Raw genomic sequence first — 22,827 nt, 5'->3', positions numbered from 1 at the left:
GGTGACTTTGTTTCTTTAGTAGAACACAAACGAAGATTTTTAACTCAAACCGTTGCAGTCTGTTAGGCATATAATGGCAGTGGATGGGCAACAAACCTTTAAAAGTAAAAAAAACATGCACAAACATACTACGCCAGAACGTGTACACATGTAACAAGCCGGATGCTAAGCTCGTGCTCAGGACAGATGGACATTTTGCCTTGTATCAAAGGTAAAAAAAATGATATAAATACTGTTCAGTCTCTTGCAAAAAACGAGCCGCAGGGAGTAATTTGGATTTGTCTGTGCATGTTTTTTTTTTTTCAAAGGTTTGGTGCCCATCCACTGCCATTACATGACTAACAGATTGCAACAGTTTGAGTTAAAAATCTTCGTTTGTGTTCTACTGAAGAAACAAACTCACCTACATCTTGGATGCCCTGGGGGTAAGCAGATAAACATCAAATTTTCATTTTTGGGTGAACTATCCCTTTAATTTAGGCTAGTATTAGTTTTATTTGTGATATTGACACTGGTGACAAGAATTATGACATTTCTATGATATCAAAAACATAAAGCCAAAATGACTATAATGTGATATATATAATTACCGTGAAATAAAAGTAGATTTTGGTCATATCACCCACACCTAGAATTACTCATAAAATTATAGTGCCCGGATGGTAATGTCATTCAAATACATTAAATATGAAATCATGATCGCTCGTGAAGGCAATCCCAAAATTAATTCTAACAAGTTCCGAGAAAGCTTTCATTCAAGAAAGTGTACAGATTAAAGAAAAATGTGATGACTCAACTCAATTTGTCATTAAAGCACTAATTTGCTTAATTGCTGAAACTATGTTCACTGTAGAAGTCAGAGAGCTCATGTGAAGACGTGGCACAGATACTGTAAACAGAGGTCAATGTGACTGTATCCTTATGGAGTTTCCATGCAGGCTTATCCTATATAATGACCTTCACATGAGTGAGTGTATATATAGGCACTCGAAAACATGTGCATCCAACCACATACTGGGATCGCATTTCACTGCCAAAAAAACTGATATTCAAAAACTGATATTTAACATCTGTATTAGGGTTTAAATACTGGATACAGACCCCGGCCTCTTTTAGTAACTTTGGTTCGAAAGTTAACTGTGACGCTAATTAACTTTAACAACGCAATCAACCAAAGATGCAGCCTCTTTCAGATTTGACGTTAGTCTTTCCACCATGAAAGCAGCACGATATGGTCCAAAAAAACCTCTATGACTGAAACAACAGACAATGTACGAATTTACAAATGTCATCCATATGCGAAGCTCTGTATTTGTATAAAAACATTGCCAAACAGGCACGGTAGAAATCAGAATATGCTTTAGATAAATAAATACATTCAGGTTTTCTGTGTATATAAAGCTACAGCACTAAGATGTTCACTAGCTTGATTTAGTTTGAAAAAGTCCACTGAAGACGTCCGTCACACATAATGTGAAATCTAACAGATGTCAAGCAGTCATGTGAATTGCTTACATAACCTTCTGTGCCACGACTTTATAGTTCAGAGTGCTGGCGAGGTGCTTGGGGGTTTGGTGATGGATGTGAGGTTTGTCTTTGGTTTGGGGTCACATGCTTCTGCTCTCTGTGGTCTTCCCTGCCCCCAGTCTTCGTTTTAGGACCCCTTTGAGCTGCGTAAGTCGGCGCTTCTTGGTCCATTATTGCCAGAAAGTCAAAGAATGGCACTGGAGGGCCCCATTTCCCATCTGGAATCAAGCCTAAAAGAACAACATAGAAAAAACAAAATGTTGTGACGTCTGTCCAATTCGTTTCACGAATGTTGGTGAAGAACAGCTAGCATAACTTTTTAAGTAAACACTGATTAGTCTGTGTAGATGCTACTTATGAGAACAAAACAGCACGTAGGGAGTAAATAAAGCTTGATACCTGGAAATTTTAAGGAGAGGAGTTTACTAATGGAGAGTGACAAATGATTCCAGATGTCTTGGTGTGGAAACTATGTAAACTGATCTACTATAATCCCAGTGAAAACACAAGGAATTGCGCAGATAGACAGCATAGCTGCAATTTTTAAACAGATTTTTTTAAACAGTGAATGCAAACATTTCTCAAGCACTAAGGGTTAATCATTTGATTATATTGCTTTTATATAGCTTTTTAAATTGAATATACTTGATTTTATATTGCTGAAAGTAACTTTAAATGAGACCAAAAAGATCAAAATGTATTGAGACTGATAATATAGTAAAAACTGTAAAATTGTGAAATATTATTACAAATTAAAACAACTGTTTTCAATTTGAATATATTTTAAAATGCAATTTATTCCTGTGATGCAAAGATGAATTTTCAGCATCATTACTCTATTCTTTAGTGTCACATGATCCGTCAGAAATAATTCTGATATGCTGATTTTGTGCTCAAGAACCTCAGCTCATATCACACCCTAAGAACGTGGATCAACAGATGTGCTATATCTACTGTAAAACACTGGACCACAGGGATTGATGGACTATAGCACTCCTCTTCTCCTAAGTCAATGATGCAGAGTCTCCTGCGATCATTAATGTTTGTGGCGTAGTGGGATTAATCAGCCGGCTGAGATGTTTTGCCGCTCTGACGAAATGCATAGTAACAGACCAAACATGCTGCTTGCTCAAATTACAGGAAAAGCGGACATCTGGGTCCTTGGAAATTATTTAGGAAATGAGAATGATTTTGGTTCCAAACACATTTTTAGTGGTGTTTGCTAAGACCAGCATCACTGTAAATATTGGTCATACTCACGGTGGTTTACAGTTAGAGGTTTTTTCCCGACACCTTAAATCATGTGGGTTTTTTTGACAAGAGGCATGAAATTACAAGAATCTGACATATGATTCAGCTGGTGGACTAAAAAAAAAGTAAGACTTCTAGATTTCTAGAGTGCTAAATAACAGAGAAACTCTTTCGACTTGGATCAGTAAACAACCACTTAGCCATCACCCTTGGAACACTCCAGCTCCACTCCATAATATACACAACCATTCGAAAGAAATCTAAATATTAAGCAGCACAACTGTTTTCAACATTAATAATACTTTAAATGCTTCTTGAGCACCAAATCAGCATATTAGAATGATTTCGGAAGTAAATGCTGCTGAAAATTTAGCTTTGCCTCACAAGAATAAGTTACATTTTAAAATATATTAAAACATAAAATGGTTATTTTCAAATCAACAGTAACATTTTTTCTGTTTTTACTGTATTTTGATCAAATACAGTTCAAACGTTTACATACACATGCATAATGTTAATTATTTTACCGAAATAAGAGGGATCATGCAAAATGCATGTTGTTGTTGTTTTATTTAGTACTGACCTGAATAAGATATTTCACATAAAAGACGTTTCCATATAGTCCACAAGAGAGAAAAAAAAAAAGCTGAATTTATAAAAATTACCCGGTTTAAAAGTTTACATACACTCGATTCTTAATACGGTGTTGTTACCTGAATGATCTACAGCTGTTTTTTTTTTGTTTGTTTAGTAATAGTTGTTCATGAGTTAAACAGTTAAACTGCCCACTGTTCATAAGGAGAATTCTTCAGGTCTCACTAATTCTTCAGTTTTTCAGCATTTTTGTGTATTTGAACCCTTTCCAACAATGACTGTATAATTTTGAGATCCATCTTTTCACACTGAGGACAACTAAGGGACTCATATGCAACTGTTACAGAAGGTTCAAATGCTCACTGATGCTTCAGAAGGAAAAACAATGCACTAAGAGGCAGGGGGTGAACACTTTTGAACAGGATGAAAATGTATAAATTTTTCTTATTTTGACTAAATATTGTATTTTTATTTTTTTATTTAGTACTGCCCTTCAGAAGCAACAGAAGAAACTTTTGTGTTTCCCAGAAGACAAAATAAGTTTTACAAAATTTACCCCGAGCGTCTAATTCAAAAAGTTTTCACACCCTGGCTCTTAACCCTTCTGAAAAAAAAACAAAACAGCTAAAACCAAACCTAGGCTGGTTCATACATGATACAGTCAATGTTGGAACGGGTTCAAAAACACAAAAACACTGAAAAACCAAAGAATTTGTGGGACATTTGTCAGGATAAAAGGGACTCATGAACAACTATCACTAAACAAAAAAAACACAGCTGTGGATCATTCAAGTAACAACACATTATGAAGAATCAAGTGTATGTAAACTTTTGAACAGTTTTATTTTTATAAATTCAAATATTATTTTTTCTTGTGGACTATATATAAACATGTTTTATGTAAAATATCATATTCAGGTCAGTACTAAATAAAAAAATAACATGCATTTTGTATGATCCCTCTTATTTTGGACACAAAAAAAGCCAATTTGCAGATCCTGCAAGGTGTATGTAAACTTTTGACCTGAACTGTATATGAAAAACTGCAAAACTGTTAGCTAATCATAGCAGTGGGCATTTACTTTTGAGTCTACAATCCACCATGCCTATTCAAACAGGACGTTCTGACGGGGGAGGTTAAAAACAGGACATAAAATAGTGTAATTTTTCTAAAATATTATGTATTTTCATGTAAAAACAAAGGCAGTTTATGACTCTTTGACAACCAACATACTTTTAATAAGCAGCAAATTAGTTAATAAATAGTTAATAGTGAGAATTGGACTTTAAAATAAAGTGTGACCGGAAGGGAAAATGAAGTAATATAATAAATATAATAAATGCATCATACAAAGGTGTAACAGGATATGAAAATGTCACTCATCGCTCCCATGAGCACAATGGGGGAAAAGTCTTTTTTGGAACATCTAAACTCGCATAACTTTAATGTGGTGATAACACAGAGGGACATTGACGCTCATTATGCAATGTTTCCACGTCAAATGCGAAATCAAAAGCAGAACTTTGTGTTTTGAGACATGAGTCCTCTCTCTGGTCGCACAGAAAAGAGAAGGACAAACCCATCAATGTTTAATGGGAATGATTACATTTGCCAGGACCAAAAAAATAGCTCTTACATTACAAACCATACACGAGACAATACAAAAATCAGCCTAATAAAATCCACGGTCCCGTATAGCAGAAAGGAAACAACTGTTGTGTTTTCCTGGTAACTAGAGTCACAAAACAGGCACGTATATTATGGCTCTTTTAACAGCAGTACAACGGACATTTTATTATAATTACACTAATGCTTCAAGGATAAAATTCTGACGATGTGTAGACAATTGTGTTTGCTCTGCATCTCACAGGCATATCAAATTTAATAAATATCTGGCGATGGATAAAGTGCTTCATCCATCTTCATAAAACACATTTTAACCGACAGACGGATGAAGCCATCTTTTTCGGAAGTGCAAGAAGCTGCCAAAAAACAGTCGTCCGGCCCCAGGAGTACAGCAGAAGGTTTCGGGGAAATAACTTGTAACAATCAGACACAATTAAGGGATACGGTTTCCTCTCAGCTCCATAGGAAGCAGATGGGAGATGCTGAGAAGTGGGTATAAAACCAGTTCAGGTTTTGACGCTGACAAAAGCAAAAACCCGCTCGGAGACCATCAGCGGAATGGAGCGGCGAGTCTTTGGGGACAAGTGAGTGAGAGCGCATTTTGGAAAGGCATCAACAGAGTTGAGTGCTGGATCTGAGTGATTGGGCTTGTTTTTTACCACAAGCAACAATGGTGATTGTATTAGGGGAAAAGTGTTGATGCGGTTCTGAATGGATAGGGTGTGATCTCCTAAACATTGCTGCATGTCGGAGTACTTTTTGCCAGCTTTTTCAGGGCAGCGGCGTCATGCGATGACTGATTCCTGCCTGGAACTGTAGGCATGTAAAAGACATTGCCAACAACTAAATAGACATATTTGATGTCTTCAAATGTGTAAGTACTGTAAACTGTAGCTAAAGAGGAGGTGCAGTAGGAAGACATTCACACTTGATGATTCCAGAGTTAGCACACAATAATATTCGTGTGAGATCTATGCAAATAATTTGGCAAAAAGACACAACCAGGTGGGGCGCAACATGTTTCCAATTAATTTCCAACTAAGATGTTTCCAAGTAATTTTTCTGTTATGAATGAAAGCAAACTACTGACAAAATCACAGACGATGTCAATAAAAAATATATATAGATACCATTAACTGATATAAAAATTAAATAATAAATAAAACGTTTAAATGTTAAAAATATGATAATACAAATCAAAATAATTTGAATTATTACAAAATATAATAAAAAACTATATTTGTAATATTTATAAGCTAAAACATTTATAAGCTAAAATAAAAACGTTTTAGTGCTATATTTTAACACTAATATGCTAAATAATAAATAAAATAAAAGCCCAAATATCTAAGAAATTAGGCATAATAGGATAAAAATCTAAATAATTTGAATTTAATACATTAATAAAAAAATATAATAAAAACTATATTTTTAATATTTATAAGCTAAAATAAAAATGTTCGCAAAATGCAATATTTTAATACTAATATACTAAATAATAAATAAAACAAATGCCCAAATATCTAAAAAATTCTTGATCTGGGATGAGGCTCTAAATGTTTTATTTTCCTGTTTTTCTATTAGGCAAAAGTCAGACTGAGTCACAATATGATAAAAATAAAAACTAAATAATTTGAATTCAATAAATTTAAACATAACGTAATGATAAACTTCAAATAAATTCTATATTTTTAATATTTATAAGCTAAAATAAAAAAGGTTTGCAAAATACAATATTTTAATACTAATATGCAGAATAAAAAATTAAAAAATAAAATAAATTAAATTAAAGCCCAAATATCTATGAAATTGTTGACCTTGGATGAGGCTCCAAGTCTTTTATTTTCCTGTTTTCCTGAAACAAAAGTCCAACTGAAGCACAATATGATAAAAATAAATAAATAAATAAATAAATAAAATTGAAATAATTTGAATTAAAAAAAAATTAACATAATATAATATCAAATTTAACATTCTATATTTGTAACATTTACAAGCTAAAATAAAAAATGTTTGCAAAATGCAATATATTAATACTAATATGCTAAAAAATAAGATAAAACAAAACAAAACAAAACAAAAAGCCCAAATATCTAAGAAATTCTTGAACATGGATGAGGCTCCAAGTCGTTTATTTTCCTGTCAGGACAAAAGTCAGACTGAAGCACAATATAATAAAAATAAAAATTTAAATCATTTGAATTGGGAAAAAAAAAAAAAAAAATCTACGTAATATAATAAAAAGCTTAAAATGCTATATTTTAAACATTTATAAGCTAAAATATATATTTTTGTGCAAAATACAATATTTTAACACTAATATGCTAAAAAATAAAATGAAATAAATTCCCAAATATATATTTTGTTTAATATTTTTCCTAAAATAAAACACATTTGCAAAAATGCAATATTTTATTACTACTTGCTAATACTAATAGTTTAAACATTTGTAAGCTAAAGTATAAAAATATTTTAATACTTGATATGCTATAAAATAAAATACAATAAAAAAATAAAATCCCAAAAATTCTTGTATAAGGCTCCAAGTCTTTTATTTTCCTGTTTTTCTGTCAGGCAAAAGTCAAACTAAAGCACAATGTGATAAAAAATAATAGTCTAAATAATTTGAATTCAATATATTTTAACAAAATATGAGAAAAAAAAAAAAAAACCTAAAATGTCATATTTTAACATTAAAAAGCTAAAATAAAAAATGATAGCAAAATGCAATATTTTCATACAGATAAAACAAATAAAATAAAAGCCTAAATATGAAAGAAATTCTTGACCTTGGATGAGTGTTTTACTTTCCTGTTTTCTTGTCAGGCAAAAGTCTGACTGAAGCACAATATGACAAAAAATAAAAATCAAAATAATTTCAATTCAATAAATGTTAATATAATATGATAAAAAAAAAAAACTTAAAATTCTATATTTTTAACATTTATAAGCTAAAATATTTTTTGTGTGCAAAATGCTATATTTTAATACCAATATGCTAAATAAAAAAAAGCCCAAATATCAAAGAAGATCTTGATTTTGAATGAACCTCTCAGTCTTTTATTGTCCTGTTTTCCTGCCAGGAAAACGTCAGACTGAAGCACAATATGATAAAAATAAAAATCTAAATAATCTGAATTCAATATTTTTTAACATAATATAATAAAAAACATAAAATGCTAAAAAAAAAATGTTGTTTTTTTACATTAATAAGCTAAAATAAAGTTTGTAAAATGCAATATTTTAATACAGATTGGCTAAAATAAAATAAAGCTATAAAAATGCTATATTTTAATAGTAATATGCTAAAAGATAAATAAGACAAAATAATCCCAAATATCTCATAAATTGTTAACCATGGATGAGGCTCCATGTTTTCCTGTTTTCTTGTCAAACTGAAGCATAGTTCGCCTCAACAAGCCGGACATTTTGCGGGATATTTCAAGTATGTCCAGAAATGTTAACTGTATTGACCGTCTCAGCACAAAAACTTTTTACTTCATTCACTTTGTTGCACCTGATGTAGGCCTGAAATCTGAACCAAAATGGATCAAAATTTAAAAGCTAATGGGTTTCACCTGCTGGTTGTTCCTGCCTATTTTCCACATCCTGAATCCACTGCAGGACATTGTTAGCCATTAGCGGGCGCTCTGGTGGGAAAAGGAACACCTCTCCCTCAGTTTTTAACCGTGACATCACCAAAGCAGGAAGTGGAGGTACAAAGCCGAGATACTTCTCCAGGATAGCCCTCCCAACAGGTGTCCGACCTCTAAAACAATGAAATGCCATAGGTGACAATAAACAAAGTGTTTGCTTAAAGTGAAAGCATTTTGATTAATGTGTCTAACAGATCATGCTGCTCACAGATGGATCCAACATGGCAAGAAGGAATCCAGCTGTCCAGAGCTCAGCGGATGCTTTATCTCTGCTAAAGCCTTCGTACTCTCTGTACTGTCCTCCTTTCCGATAAAAAGCAGTAGCAAAGGTTTCCCAAGCTCCAAATACCAGGGAAGATTCTCCACGGTCAGTTCAGGCTGTATAACAAAACACAACATGTTTTCATTTTAGTATGCAAGTTTTTGGAAAAGGAAGAACAACTTTTATTGCAATAAGATGGCATTTCGAGACGGAATGTATTTTCGGAATTGCGGAATCCAGTCATAAAAATGGAATTCACTGTATAACGCAGAATGTCACGGAATTTGCCAAGTTTTGGATGAATAAATCCAAAGTAGGTTAGTATACTTTAATCAAAACGCCATATGGACTAGTGTCTGTGAATATTAAACCGCAAAAATACTATGTAAATATGAATAATACACATTTTGTGGCTATGTGTGAATGAATGCCGCAGACTTGCGGTTTCGTTTACTACACACATACTGAAGTGTGCAGTGTTTTCAGCCTCTGCTTCCTCAATATATGAGTACATGAAGACATTACCAAAGGCATTTTATTGTTTCTTTTAAGAAAAACTGTCGTCATATCATATACAAACACAAACTTCTTCACAGCAACCTGTCAAAATGAAAGTTCGGTTTAACTTGAAGAAACTGTGACATAAATATTACTTAATCTAATACTACTACTACTACTAATAAAATTACTATTAAAACACTACTTTTAGGGAATATTTACTAGAAAAAATATTTACCAGATTTTTTTTTACCAAAAAAAAGCAGCATACATATACATATATAAATTTAAAACAGAAAAACAGAATTTGGGAAAAAATTAAAATGGAATTTGGGAAAAAATAAAACACATATCATAGGGCCTTAATTTAATTTTTGTTTAACTTTTAATAAATTGCTGTTAAATTGTGCAAGTTTCATGATTTCAATTAATTAGATATATTTTTTGATTAATACAATTTAATTTAACCATTAAAACATAGTCTAGAAAAAATAAAACCATAAAAAACAGAATCACAGAAAAATAGATTTTATAGGGCCCTATATGTTGTTGTATTTAAATGTATTGCCAAAGCAGCTTCACAGCCTATTACATTTTTTTTATTTTAGTATTTATTAATATTATTTATTAGTATTTAGGGGTTCAAGCCACTGATCTATATAATATATTTAAGATCAGTGGTTCAAGCATGTAGTGCTAAAACCCTATTGTAACTGTTAGAATGGCCATGGATCAGCAATCTCCACGTAAAACCGATCATGCAGAATGTATTTTGCATTTTTTTAAAAACCTACTGTTTGACTCACGGCCCGATAGGTCTGTGAGAAATTTGAAAGAAATCGACCACTGGGGCCGATAACGCATTTTTTTTGAAGGGTGTAAACAATTCTGCCCTACAAAGCAAAAAGGCAGTAACTACGCCGAGTGCAGAACTGAGAAAAAGGACTTTAAAGTTATCCTGTCATCCAGCCTGTAATCCAATTACTGTACAAACGACTACCAGTTTTCTACAAAACGACACACATTTGAGATAAGATATTGTGTCACATAACAAAGGATGCCTTGAATGTCATGAAAATGATAATAACTCATTTTTGACCAAAAATGCAGTTACTGCCTTTTTGCTTTGTAGGGCAGAATTGTACATTGCTTGGTTTTTTAAACATTTGCACGATATTTGTATCATACGATAGACATCCTCATTCCAAACAGCTTTGCCTCTAAAACCACTGCTGTCAATCAAATTTATTAAATGACTAAGAAAATGTAAAAAAACAAAAAACAACAACAACAAAAAAAAAAAACACTACCTTTTTCTCCGGCCTCTCTAGGTCAATAATTATCAAAAAAAAAAAATTTTGCAATTTACCCTTTGGGAAGCTATAACGGGGTCATTTAGGAAAGGGACCTGTCCAAACATACCCAAAAGCCTATAAAGCCCAAACGAAAACTCAAAACTTCACAAAAACCGGTGAGAACATGCAAATAGTGATTTTAAACAAGCATGCAAAGTTTTAGGGAGATCGGACCACAGCTGGCACTATAACAGACACAACGTTAAAAACATCATATTTCTATGATAAGTTACCTGGATTTGTCAAAAATGCATTTTATCAGTTTTAGGTGGTTGCAGGCTTGCTAAATAATATGTAATGTCTTTTTTCATATGTGCTTAAATGCCTTAAAGTGCTTGAAATCTGACAATCGCTGCTTGCAGCTATATTTATTGTTAGCATTTAAAGTATTTATCTTGAATGAACTTTTCTTTAGTTTTCATTTTAGTTTTAGATTCAGTAATTTTAGACATTCAACTGAAACTTACTTTCAGTTGCCAATGTTACATTTCTAATTCTTGTTTTTCAACTAATAACTATATTTTATTTCAATTTTTATTACAGTTAATAGGAACAATTTAGTGTACAACAACAACAACACTGCTAACTACGTCAATGTGGAGAGCCAGTCAATTCATATTACTTAAATTCCAGTAAAACACATGTGATTCCAATATAAAGTACCATTGAGCAACTGTGAAGCATGGTTTTGGACACTGTGGTAAATCTGCAACTATGTTCCCAAAACAACTCACAAAACGTTCTAGCTCCACTCGTTGCATGAGTGCGACATGGTCCGCTGGTGAGGATGATGGGAGAGAATAGACCTCATAAGGAACTCCAGGGCCACGGGACACCAGTACAGCAGGCAGGTTTACTGACAGTCCCTCCACCCTGATCAAATACAGAGCAGTCAGCTGGAACGGTTTCTGACATTACACTGGATCAACACATGTAGCATCTTGTCAAGACACTTACAATGTCTTTGAATGCAAGGTGTAATCTGAAGTATATTACATCATCAAAATAGTTGCGGTGAAACTGTCATATACCATTGCTCTGCCTCTTTGTGGGCAAACAGCCCAACAATCATCTCTCCTCTGAGGAGTCTTCCAGCTTCCTCAAATGAAGTTACACCTAAGACATAAAAAGCACATGACTGACAAGTTCCTGTAAGTTGCACAATACATGCTGCACCCATAAAATACATTTTGACTGCCATAATATAAAAAAGAATGTGAGTTTACGAGCGGTGTAACATTTGAAGAGGTCATTCCACTTACATTGTTCCACTTACAATGTCAAAGTCAATAACATTTTACATGTCCATTTTCTGCATCCTTCTGACTATTAAAATAGAACTGGCTGCTATGGATTTAAAGGGGACATTTTAAGAAAATCTGACTTTTCCCCGTGATTAAGTGTTACAATCAGGTCCTAGGTGCATCTACCAACCCAGAAAAAGTGAAAAAGGACAACCCAGTAATTTTGTTTTGGTAAGCCTTTCTCTGCGAGCATGTAAAAAAAAAAACTAGCCGCTCAGATTACACTCCCCTAGTGACACAGAAAGGGAATCTTATTTTAATATTACCGAACCTTAATCTGCACGTTTCCACCCACAGCACCGCTATTTTCCGCAAGCGACAACGGTGTACCAGTTCTAACACCATGGCAAAAGTTCAAGCAAAGTATGCTAACTGTTCTGTTGTTGGCTGCACAGATGAGCACAGAACACCATTTAGACTCCCAGCCTCAGAGGAGACAAGACAGCAGTGGATTTATTGATTTATCTATTATTGTATATTACGTTGCTGCCACCCAGATCTAATATAAACATGCGATTTCTTTCCCAGCTGTTTACCTTAACAGACATAACTGACTGTTTTTGTAACTCTTGTGTTTTTAACATGAACTTAGAAGTCAAAAGTTTACACCCCCCTTTCAGAATCTGCAAAATAAGTGGGAACATACAAAATGCATGTTATTGTTTATTTAGTACAGACCTGAATAAGATTTCACATAAAAGACGTTTACATGTAGTCCACAAGAGAAAATAATAGTGACCCCGTTCAAAAGTTTACATGCACTTGATTCTTAATTCTGTGTTGTTACCTGAATGATCCAGATTTTTTGTTTAGAGTTGTTCATTGAAAACCAACTGCCTGCTGTTTTTCAGAAAAATTATTCAGGTCCAGCAAATTCGTTGGTTTTCCAGCATTTTTGTGTATTTGAACCCTTTCCAACAATGACTGTATGATCTTGAGATCCATCTTTTCACATTAAGGACAACTGAGGGACTCTATTACAGAAGGTTCAAACACTCACTGATGCTCCAGAAAGAAAAACAATGAAATTGAATTTGAAGATCAGGGTAAATTTAACTTTTAATTTAACTTTTTTTAAATTTTGTCTTCTGGGAAACATGCAAATATCTTCTCTAGCCTCTGAAAGGCAGTACTAAATGGAAAAAAAAGGATCTCCATTCTGTTCACAAAAATGCTGAAAAACCAAAGAATCTGTGGGACCTGAAAATTTTAAACGGTTAAACAGCAGGCAGTTTAACTGTTCAGGACAAACAAGGGACTCATATGCAACCATCACAAAAAAAAAAAAAAAAAAAAACATCACGTTAACAACACAGTATTAAGAATCAAGTGTATGTAAACTTTTAAACGGGGTCATTTTTATAAATTCAACTATTATTTTCTTTTGTGGACTATATGTAAATATCTTTAATGTGAAATATATTATTCAGGTCAGTATTAAATAAACAATAACATGAATTTTGCATGATCCCTCTTATTTTGCAGATTCTGAAAGGGGGGTGCAAACTTTTGACCTCAACTGTATATATCCCCTATCTATCACATAGTGTTCCTGGGAAAAGTTGGCTTACCCGTGTCATGTGTTGAACTGAAAAGGCCCAGCACTCTGACAGGGGTCAAATATACGTGTTTACTGTACACATCTCCCTCCAAAAATGACTTCACCTCAGCAGAGGAAGTTAAACGGATAGGACTGCAGACCAGACTCCTGCTAGAAAAAAGGTAACATTAATAAACACTGTTCAACTAATACGTCTTGTTTAAAGACTATTGGCTTTCTGGGTGGGAATCTAGTCAGCGCATTTACGATCACTGCACTGTTGACTTGGGAACGGCTATTAATTGATTTTTCATGGTGCTCTACAGATAAAACACTACAATTGCCTTTATCAGCTCACAGCCAAGAACATATAACAGAAGGTCAGCGGAGGCACAAACTGCAAATGCACTCTTCAATCACCAGGCCTCTAATTTAAAAAGATGGCCCACTTTCAGGTTAATCCTGAGTGACGGAGACTAAATCGCACCTAGAGGATCTGACCTTGCATGGCAAAGAGGACGTAATATACTCACAGCAGGATGAACCTGTGTAGGCTCTTGGTTCCCAGCATTCCTCTATAGAGCTGAGCAGCAGCCATGGGCCGGTAGATCAGAACGGTGGGGAAGGAAGTGACGTTCTGAGCACTGCAAATGTCAGTATATTCTCCACAGTTTACTGCCGCCAACTGCACCCCATTCATACCTGAACATGATAAACAAGGCAAAACAGAGAAATGTGGTTTTAACATATGCTGATATGTATTATTCACACAATTTTTTGACACTCTAATTGAAGTTTGTTCACATTTTAAACACAACATGTCTGTCAGGTGGTAAAATAGACACAAAAAGTGAGCTTTTCATTTCTTTGAAGTTTTTAATTTAAAATAATTAGTTATGAAATAATGAAAACTATGAAATAATAATAATAAAAAGAATATACATTACCAGTCAAAAGTTTTTAGACTGTAAATTTTTTGTTTTTTTCTTTTCTTTATGTCTTTTCTGCTCACGAAGCCTGCATTTATTTGATTCCAAAACTACAATTTTGAATTATTTTTACTATTTAAAATGTGAATATATTTTAAAACGTAATTTATTCCTGTGATTTCAAAGCTGAATTATTACTTTATTTTATTACTGAATTATTTACTTTATTTTAGCATTATTACTCCAGTTGCATGATCCTTCAGAAATCATTCTAATATTCTGGTTTGCTGCTCAAAAAACTTTTTTTTTATAGAATTTGTTTCTTTGATGAATAAAAAGTTCAGAAGAACAGCATTTATCTGAAATAAAAATATTTTGTAACATTATAAATGTCTTTATCATCACTTTTGGTACATTTTAAAGTATCCTTGTTAAATAAAAGTATTAATTTATTTTCCAAAAGAAAAAACTTTTAAATATTGATAATAATAAAAATAATAATTAAAAATGTTTCTTGAACAGCAAATCAGCATATTAGAATGATTTCTGAAGGATCATGTGACTGTGAAGACTGGAGTAATGATGCTGAAAATTTTAGTTTGATCAAATGAATAAATTAAATTTAAAAATAATATTAAAATAGAAAACAGTTATTTTAAATAGCAAAACTATTTCAGAACTTAACTGTTTTTGCTGTACTTTGGATCAAATAAATGCAGGCTTGGTGAGGAAAAGAGACTTCTTAAAAAAAAACATTAAAAATCTAACTGTTCAAAAACTTTTGACACAGGCATAAAGGTGAATAAATAATGACAGTTTTTTAGTTTATTTAATTGTATTAAAGCAAATTATTGAAAGAAAGATGAGGAAATCAGGGATGGATGAAATTACTTCATATATCAACTAAAAAGTCTTAAAAAAAAAACTTACAAAAATGGAAAGGGAAGTTAGTTCTGAGAAAAATCATTTGTTTGCAGATTTTAAATTTCATCATCTAATGCAATTACTTAAGTGTCCAAATATTTTTGAGGCCAGTGTAAAAGCAAAACAATTTATCATGTATAGATCGAGAATGACTTTATCTGAAAATGGATTTCATCAGAAAAATCAATAAAGTACAAAAAGCATAACATAACTCGATTTACAAATCGAAAATGTCTACATTGTCAATTTTGTTCACCACTGAAATGCTTTTTACCTTCAAGTGCATCAGCCACCTCTATATACGACTGAATGAAAGCCATACAGACAGCATCCCCTAGAGGACAAAAGTGGATATATCAGGCTAGATTCATGTTATAAATCAAATACAATGATGCAAAAAGCTAAACTCACATTTAAAATAAAACAGCACCACTGTGATTTCATTCTGTGTGACTGTTGTTTGAAAATTGTCTGAAGTGAGTTCAACAACAGACTCCAAATCCAGCATAAGATCTCGGTCTCTGTACACAGACTCGGACACCTCGTCATCAAGGATATCTGAATAAATTCAACAAGATCTTTAGAAGCAGTTCAAAACCATTGGAACCACAGTACTAGTTAGAAATGATTGCATAGGTGGCATCCTACCAGGATCCGACCAATGTTCCTCATCTTCTTCTTCGTCTTCAAACTTGTGTTCTTGCAAAAGTTCTTCTTTGAAAAGTTTCACAACCTCTTCGGCACTATTCAGAGTAAAATATTTCACATCCTGTTGAGAAAAGCTTTTGTTAAAGACAGATTTTTTTCAAATAATTGCGAGCAAATTCAAAGGTTAAGCTGACCTCCTGTGGGAGTCTGTAAGCAGCGTTGTATTTCAATGGAGTTTTCACATTCGGACTGTTCCTAAAAAATGAAAAGGAGAAAAAACTCATCAAGATCAAGAGGGAGCTGCTTTGTTGACTGAAAATAAGATCTGTGGACTACAATTTGGAGATGTGTATTGGATGCTGTGTGGATATATCAAAACTTAATTAATACTTTTTTTTTAGCAAGGATGCTTTAAATTGATCAAAAGTGATGATAAAGACTTTTATAATGTTACAAATGATTTCCATTTCAGAAAAATGCTGTTCTTATTTACTTTCTATTAATCAAAGAAACCTGAAAAAATTTCTACTCAGCTGTTTTCTACATTATAATAATAATAATAATAAATGTTTTTTGAGCAGCAAATCAGAACATTAGAATGATTTCCGAAGGATCATGTGACTGGAGTAATGATGCTAAAAATCAGCTTTGAAATCACATGAATAAATTACATTTTAAAATATATTCAAATAGAAAACAGTTATTTTTAATAGCAAAAATATTTCAAAATGTTACTTTTTTTTCTGAACTTTGAATCAAATAAATGCAGGCTTGGTGAGCAGAAGAGACTTAAAAAAAAACATTAAAAATCTTACTGTTCAAAAACTTTTCACTGGTAGTGTATATACATTTTTTTTTTGAATACTTCTATTCAGCAAGGATGTATTAAATCGATTAAATGTGATTGAAAACATTATTTACACTATTACAAAACATTTCTAATAAATGCTGTTCTTTTTAACTTTATATGCAAGAACAAATTTTGAAAAATTGCTCACATTTTCTACAAAAATATTAAGCAGCATAATAAAATGTTAATTTATTATTACACAGCTTTATAAAAATATTAAGCCATATTTTCAGCATTGATAATAATAAGAAATGTTTTCTGGATCACCAAATCAGCATATTAGAATGATTTAAGGATCATGTGACACTGAATAAAATAATTAAATAAATTTTTTACCCTAATTTTGATAAAATAAAAGAGATTGTAAAAATTAAAAAACATCTGACCAGTTAGTTTATCTTATATATATAGATATATAGATAGTAGTATACATTAAGTTTTATATATTTTTATTTAACATATATTAAATAATATAGGCTATATAATGGCTATATAATGTTAAAACACTTTTTAAAAGTTTGCAAGGTGGCTAAATGATGCCTGTGTTAATATTTTTATCAAGTAGGTCTACTGTACATTTTTTTAAGTGGCCGACAATAATAAATATTCCTACTAGGACTAATGGTCATTATGGTGGTACTTGGAGAGACAAATATTTTCTAAGGTGGTACTTGGTGTAAAAAGTTTGAGAACCACTGACCTAGAACAACAATAAATAAAAAATAAATAATAAAAAATTCTAAGAATAATAAAATAGATCAAATTAAAAAATGTACTGCTTAAGCTAATTGCCTATTGTAAAGTGTTGTCCATTATTTCCCATGGAATCTTGTTACATAAATATTGAAGTTAAAGGGATAGTTTACCCCAAAAATTCTGTCATTAATTACTCACCTTCATGTCAAACCTATAAGACCTTTATTTATCTTCAGAACACAACTTAAGATATTTTTGATGAAATCCAAGAGCTTTCTGACCCTGCATAGACAGCAACACAACTGACATGTTCAAGGCCCAGAAAGGCAGTAAGGACATTGTTAAAATAGTCCATGTGACATCAGTGGTTCATCCTTAATGTTATGAAGCTACAGTATAAGAATACTTTTTGTGCACAAAGAAAACAAAAATAACGACTTAATTCAACAATTTCCTCTCTTCCGTGACAGCCTTTGACGTGCAGTTTAATTTTTAGGTGAACTATCCTTTTAAAACTATCGCAGTGTTGTTTTTGTCATTGTCATCAGTACCTGTGAATGAGCACTACTCCGACCTCCCCACGGAGCTGCAGGGCGAGAGTTTGAGCAGTGGCCCGGTCCAAGTGCTGGGTTTGGGGTTGAGAGAACAGATACAGCACGGGCACACCAAGGTGCATATGAACCACATCTACCTCAGACGGGTCCAAAACCGCCTCTGTCTGCCAGAAAATAAGTCCACAACAACTCCAAAATCAAACATAACAGAAGAGATAATCAGAATTTGAAATCCTTTTCATAATATCTGCCATTAATGACAAGAAGTTGAAGATGTTTTCTCACCAATAGAGGTGCTTCCATCAGCTGGAGGAAGGTGTGTATGTTGATGGTGTTGAGTGGTTTCGTCATGGGAGTGCTGGGACACGGATCAGACTGACTGGAAACACCTTTACAGTGCAGAAACCACAGTCGGGCTTGTGACGAAGAGAGATCGACAAACCTGTGATAGATAACAGAAGATGCATTTGAGAGACACTGAAGTAGTAGAAGAAGTTGGTATCATTTAAATCAAAATGTAAAAATATATTAATGAAATCTTAGTTGAATATATTGTGGTAATTGGAAATAAAACCATAAAATTTAACCACATTTTAAATTGGTAACCACATTTTGTTACCTGAAGTAAACTACACTAACAATCAAAAGTTAAAACATTTAAACATTTTTAATGTTTTTTTTTTTTTTTAAAGAATTCTCTTTTGCTCACCAAGCCTGCATTTATTTGATTCAAAGTACAGCAAAAACAGTAAACGTGACATATTTTTACTATTTAAAATATTATTAAATATTAATATTAAATATAAAATAATTAAAGCTACATTTTCAGTATCATTACTCCAGTCTTCGATGTCACACGATCCTTCAGAAATCATTCTAATATGCTGATTTGCTGTTCAAGAAACATTTTAGTATTATTATTATTATCAATAGAGTTACAGTTGAGTTACATTTTTTTTCTTAGATGAATAGAAAGATCAGTATTTATCTGAAAAAAAAAAAAACTTGTAACATTATACACTATACCATTCAAAAGCTTTGAGTCAGTATAATATTTTTTTTGATGATAAAGTGATGATAAAGACATTTATAATGTTACCAAGATTTCTATTCAAGATAAATGCTGTTTTTCTGATGTTTTTTGAGCAGCAAATCAGAATATTAAAATTATTTCTGAAGGATCGTGTGACTGAAGTAATGAAATCACAGGAATAAATTACATTTTAAAATATATTAAAATAGAAAACAGTTCTTTTAATTAGTAAAAATATTTAAAAAATGTACTGTTTTTGCTGTACTTTGGATCAAATAAACGCAGGCTTGGTGAGCAGAAGAGACTTCTTTAAAAACATTAAAAATCTTACTGTTCAAAAACGTTTGACTGGTAGTGCACATCACATATCTTGTTTGTTTTATGCTTTGATAACCTTAGGTAAGTACTGAAAGTATGTCATTCCTTGCAGTTATATAAAACTTACCCCATATGTTTCAAAACCAAAGAGCCAGTTGTCTGGACAAACTGGTATTTAGTTCCATACACAAATGCTGCCTCCATCAAAGCTCGGTGCTCTATCCAGACAAAAAAAAAACAAAAAAACAAGAGCAATATAATATTGCTTCATTCTAACCAAGACAATGGACTATAGAGAATATAGTGATCGTACCTGGAAGGCCAAGCACTGGTATGTGACCGACCACAATATCACTGTTTTGTTTGGCCGCACTCTCCACGCGCAGCAGCTCAGCAGGTGTGTGCACATAACGGACCTCATTGAAGAGGACAGAGCTGAATGAAGGAAATAAGGAACAAAGGTCAAGGTCGTCACTGCAGTTCCATCAGACAAAATATGCAATGTAGGTGCTACTGTAAAAGTTTAAAAAAAGAAGAACTCACAAAAGGACATGAGAAACAATTGCATTGACATCAAATACGGTATCAATGTCGAAAGTCCTCAAGACCTCAGAGCCTCTGGAAAGATAAAGGACAAAAAAGCTTTTATGCTGATGTCGTTCCAAACATGTATGACTATATGGAGTCATACGAATCATTTTTACACTTTCTTGCCTTATTTACACTACCAGTTAAAAGTTTTTGAACAGTAAGATTTTTAAAGAAGTCTCTTCTGCTCACCAAGCCTGCATTTATTTGATCCAAAGTACAGCAAAAACAGTAACATTTTGAAATATTCCTGTGATTTCAAAGCTGAATTTTTAGCATCATTACTCCAGCCTTCAGTGTCACATGAAATATTATGAATTATTTATGTACATTATTATGAAATATTTTTTACTATTTAAAATAACTGCTTTCTATTTGAATATATTTAAAATGTAATATATTTCTGTGATGAAAGCTACATTTTAGCATCATTACTCCAGCCTTCAGTGTCACATGATTCTTCAGAAATCATTCTAAAATTCTGATTTGCTGCTCAAAAAACATTTATTATTATTATTATTATGATGTTGCAAACAGCTGAGTTTTTCAGGTGTCTCTGATGAATAGAAATTCAGAAGAACATATATTTGAAATCGTTTCTAACATTATAAATGTCTTTATTGTAACTTTTGATCAATTTAAAGCATCCTTTCTAAAAAGTATTAATTTCTAAAGTATTAAACAATAATAATAAATGTTTTTTTGAGCAGCAAATCAGCATATTAGAATGATTTCTGAAGGATCATGTGACACTGAAGACTGGAGTAATGATGTTGAAAATGTAGCTTTGATCACAGGAATAAATTACATTTTAAAATATATTCAAATAGAAAGCAGTTATTTTAAATAGTACAAATATTTCATAATATAACGGCTTCAGTTGTATTTTTGATCAAATAAATACAGGCTTGGTGAGCAGAACAGACTTCTTTAAAAAAAAAAAATCTTACTGTACACAAACTTTTGACTGGAAGTGTTTCTTTTTTTTTTTTTGATGTCCCCATTCATTTTCACTTTAATTGTTTTTCTTTTTACTTTCAAAAATCTTACTAACCATAACATTTTAAACACAATGTATATATAATTATGTGAGAGAAAAGTTTAAAACTTATACCTGAACAAGTATGCCTTGGTCATTAGCTTTTCTCCTGTGCAGTAGTTTGCTATAGCATCATTAGAACAGTTCACCTGTGAAAACAGTCAGTTATTCAAGCTAATATTACTGCAGTATGTGTCCCTGGACCACAAAACCAGTCATAAGGGTCATTTTTTTTTAATTGGGAAAAATGTATTTGATGATACTGATGTATTTGTTAGGAGAGGACAATATTTGGCCGATATACAACTATTTAAAAAAAATCTGGAATCTGAGGGTACAAAAATATCTAAATACTGAGAAAATTACATTTAAAGCTGTCCAAATGAATTTCTTAGCAATGCATATTACTCAATTTTTGAAAAAAAAGTTTTGATATATTTATGATAGGAAATTTACTAAATATCTTCATGGAAAATGGCCTTTAATTTATATCCTAATGATTTTTGGCATAAAATAAAAATCAATAGTTTTGGCCCATGCAATGTATTTTTGGCTATTGCTACAATTATCCCTGTGCTACTTAAGACTGGTCCAGGGTCACATATAGTCAACCATCATGTACTTCATAACTAGACACCAGAAAGCTCCTTCTTCTGATATGCTGATGCAGATTTCTGGTGATTTTTTTTTCTCACCCTTACAACAGATATCCCATAGTCTGCCAGGGCACCAGCTGACATCTCAAGCTGCTCCATGAACAGTTTGATGGTTGGACTGACTGCAAGCAGAAGTAGAGTTTATGTAACAGTCTGTGAATTTTAAAAATTAACTTTAAGTTTTTGACACCTCAAATACATTGATTCAGCAGCAAATACGCTGATGTGCTGATCTGACAATTGACTCTTGCTTAGCTTTGCACATTTCGATAACTACTCTGCAATCATCTGCAACACATTTATCAAAGTCTCACCATGATTTCCAAAGTATACAAAGGACGTCTTCCCTGTGTGCATCCTCTCCGTGAAGCTCTGGCTTGAATCTTCTATCAGTTTGGAGGAACATGGCTCTTCTGTTAGGCTAAATAAAATCGCAATCAAGTAGACGATGCACATGATGCCCTTTTCCACTGTATGGAGCTTTAACCTAGTTCATAATTAGGATAAACCCAGTAAACAATATATCCATACACTCTGGACTGTGCTCCTAAATGCGTCAGTCATACCCTAACAAATAGGGAAATCTTAAAAAAAATAATAACATATATATAATAATTTTTGACTGAATAAATTAATTGGGCTAATGATTATCGGTGAAAGCTACATTTAAGTACTGCAAACCAACATCCACAAACCCTAACGCGACATGCGCGAACGTTGTCCAATTAAATTTGTGGGGAGGGTTTAACGGTGAGCTGGACGCCAATCAGAAAGCTTAAAACACAAAGCAGAACCAGTGCGAAAACCAATGAGAAAGAAGTAGGCGGAGGGTTCATTGCTCATCGGTGAAATTGAAACGCCTGTCATTTTGGCTCAAACGTAACTGCGTTATTCTATTCACCAGCAATTCAATTGAGAGCCAAGATGTCGACTGCAGCGCCCTGGTTTTTAGCTTCGTCCTATTGGCCAGAACGTGGG

At 32.7% G+C, this 22,827-nt stretch overlaps 1 protein-coding gene across 1 annotated transcript; it reads right to left on the bottom strand.

Moving 5' to 3' along the window:
• Positions 1 to 1,138: 1,138 nt before the first annotated feature.
• Positions 1,139 to 22,531, bottom strand: txndc16 (thioredoxin domain containing 16). Its single transcript, XM_073827382.1, has 19 exons — positions 22,164 to 22,531; positions 21,889 to 21,971; positions 21,269 to 21,342; positions 20,110 to 20,184; positions 19,880 to 20,001; positions 19,694 to 19,784; positions 18,501 to 18,657; positions 18,213 to 18,379; positions 16,310 to 16,370; positions 16,116 to 16,236; positions 15,879 to 16,025; positions 15,742 to 15,801; positions 14,148 to 14,316; positions 13,646 to 13,782; positions 11,802 to 11,886; positions 11,505 to 11,643; positions 8,864 to 9,033; positions 8,578 to 8,768; positions 1,139 to 1,757 (listed from the first exon to the last, which is right to left on the bottom strand). The coding sequence occupies exons 1-19, from the start codon at positions 22,303 to 22,305 to the stop codon at positions 1,537 to 1,539; spliced, it is 2,412 nt and encodes an 803-aa protein (XP_073683483.1). The 5' UTR covers positions 22,306 to 22,531; the 3' UTR covers positions 1,139 to 1,536.
• Positions 22,532 to 22,827: the final 296 nt, after the last annotated feature.

The sequence above is a fragment of the Garra rufa genome, chromosome 21 (assembly GCF_049309525.1).
Source record: "Garra rufa chromosome 21, GarRuf1.0, whole genome shotgun sequence".
NCBI lineage: Eukaryota > Metazoa > Chordata > Actinopteri > Cypriniformes > Cyprinidae > Garra > Garra rufa.
Note: the sequence above shows the minus strand (reverse complement) of the source record. Positions and strands in the feature narration are given on the sequence as shown.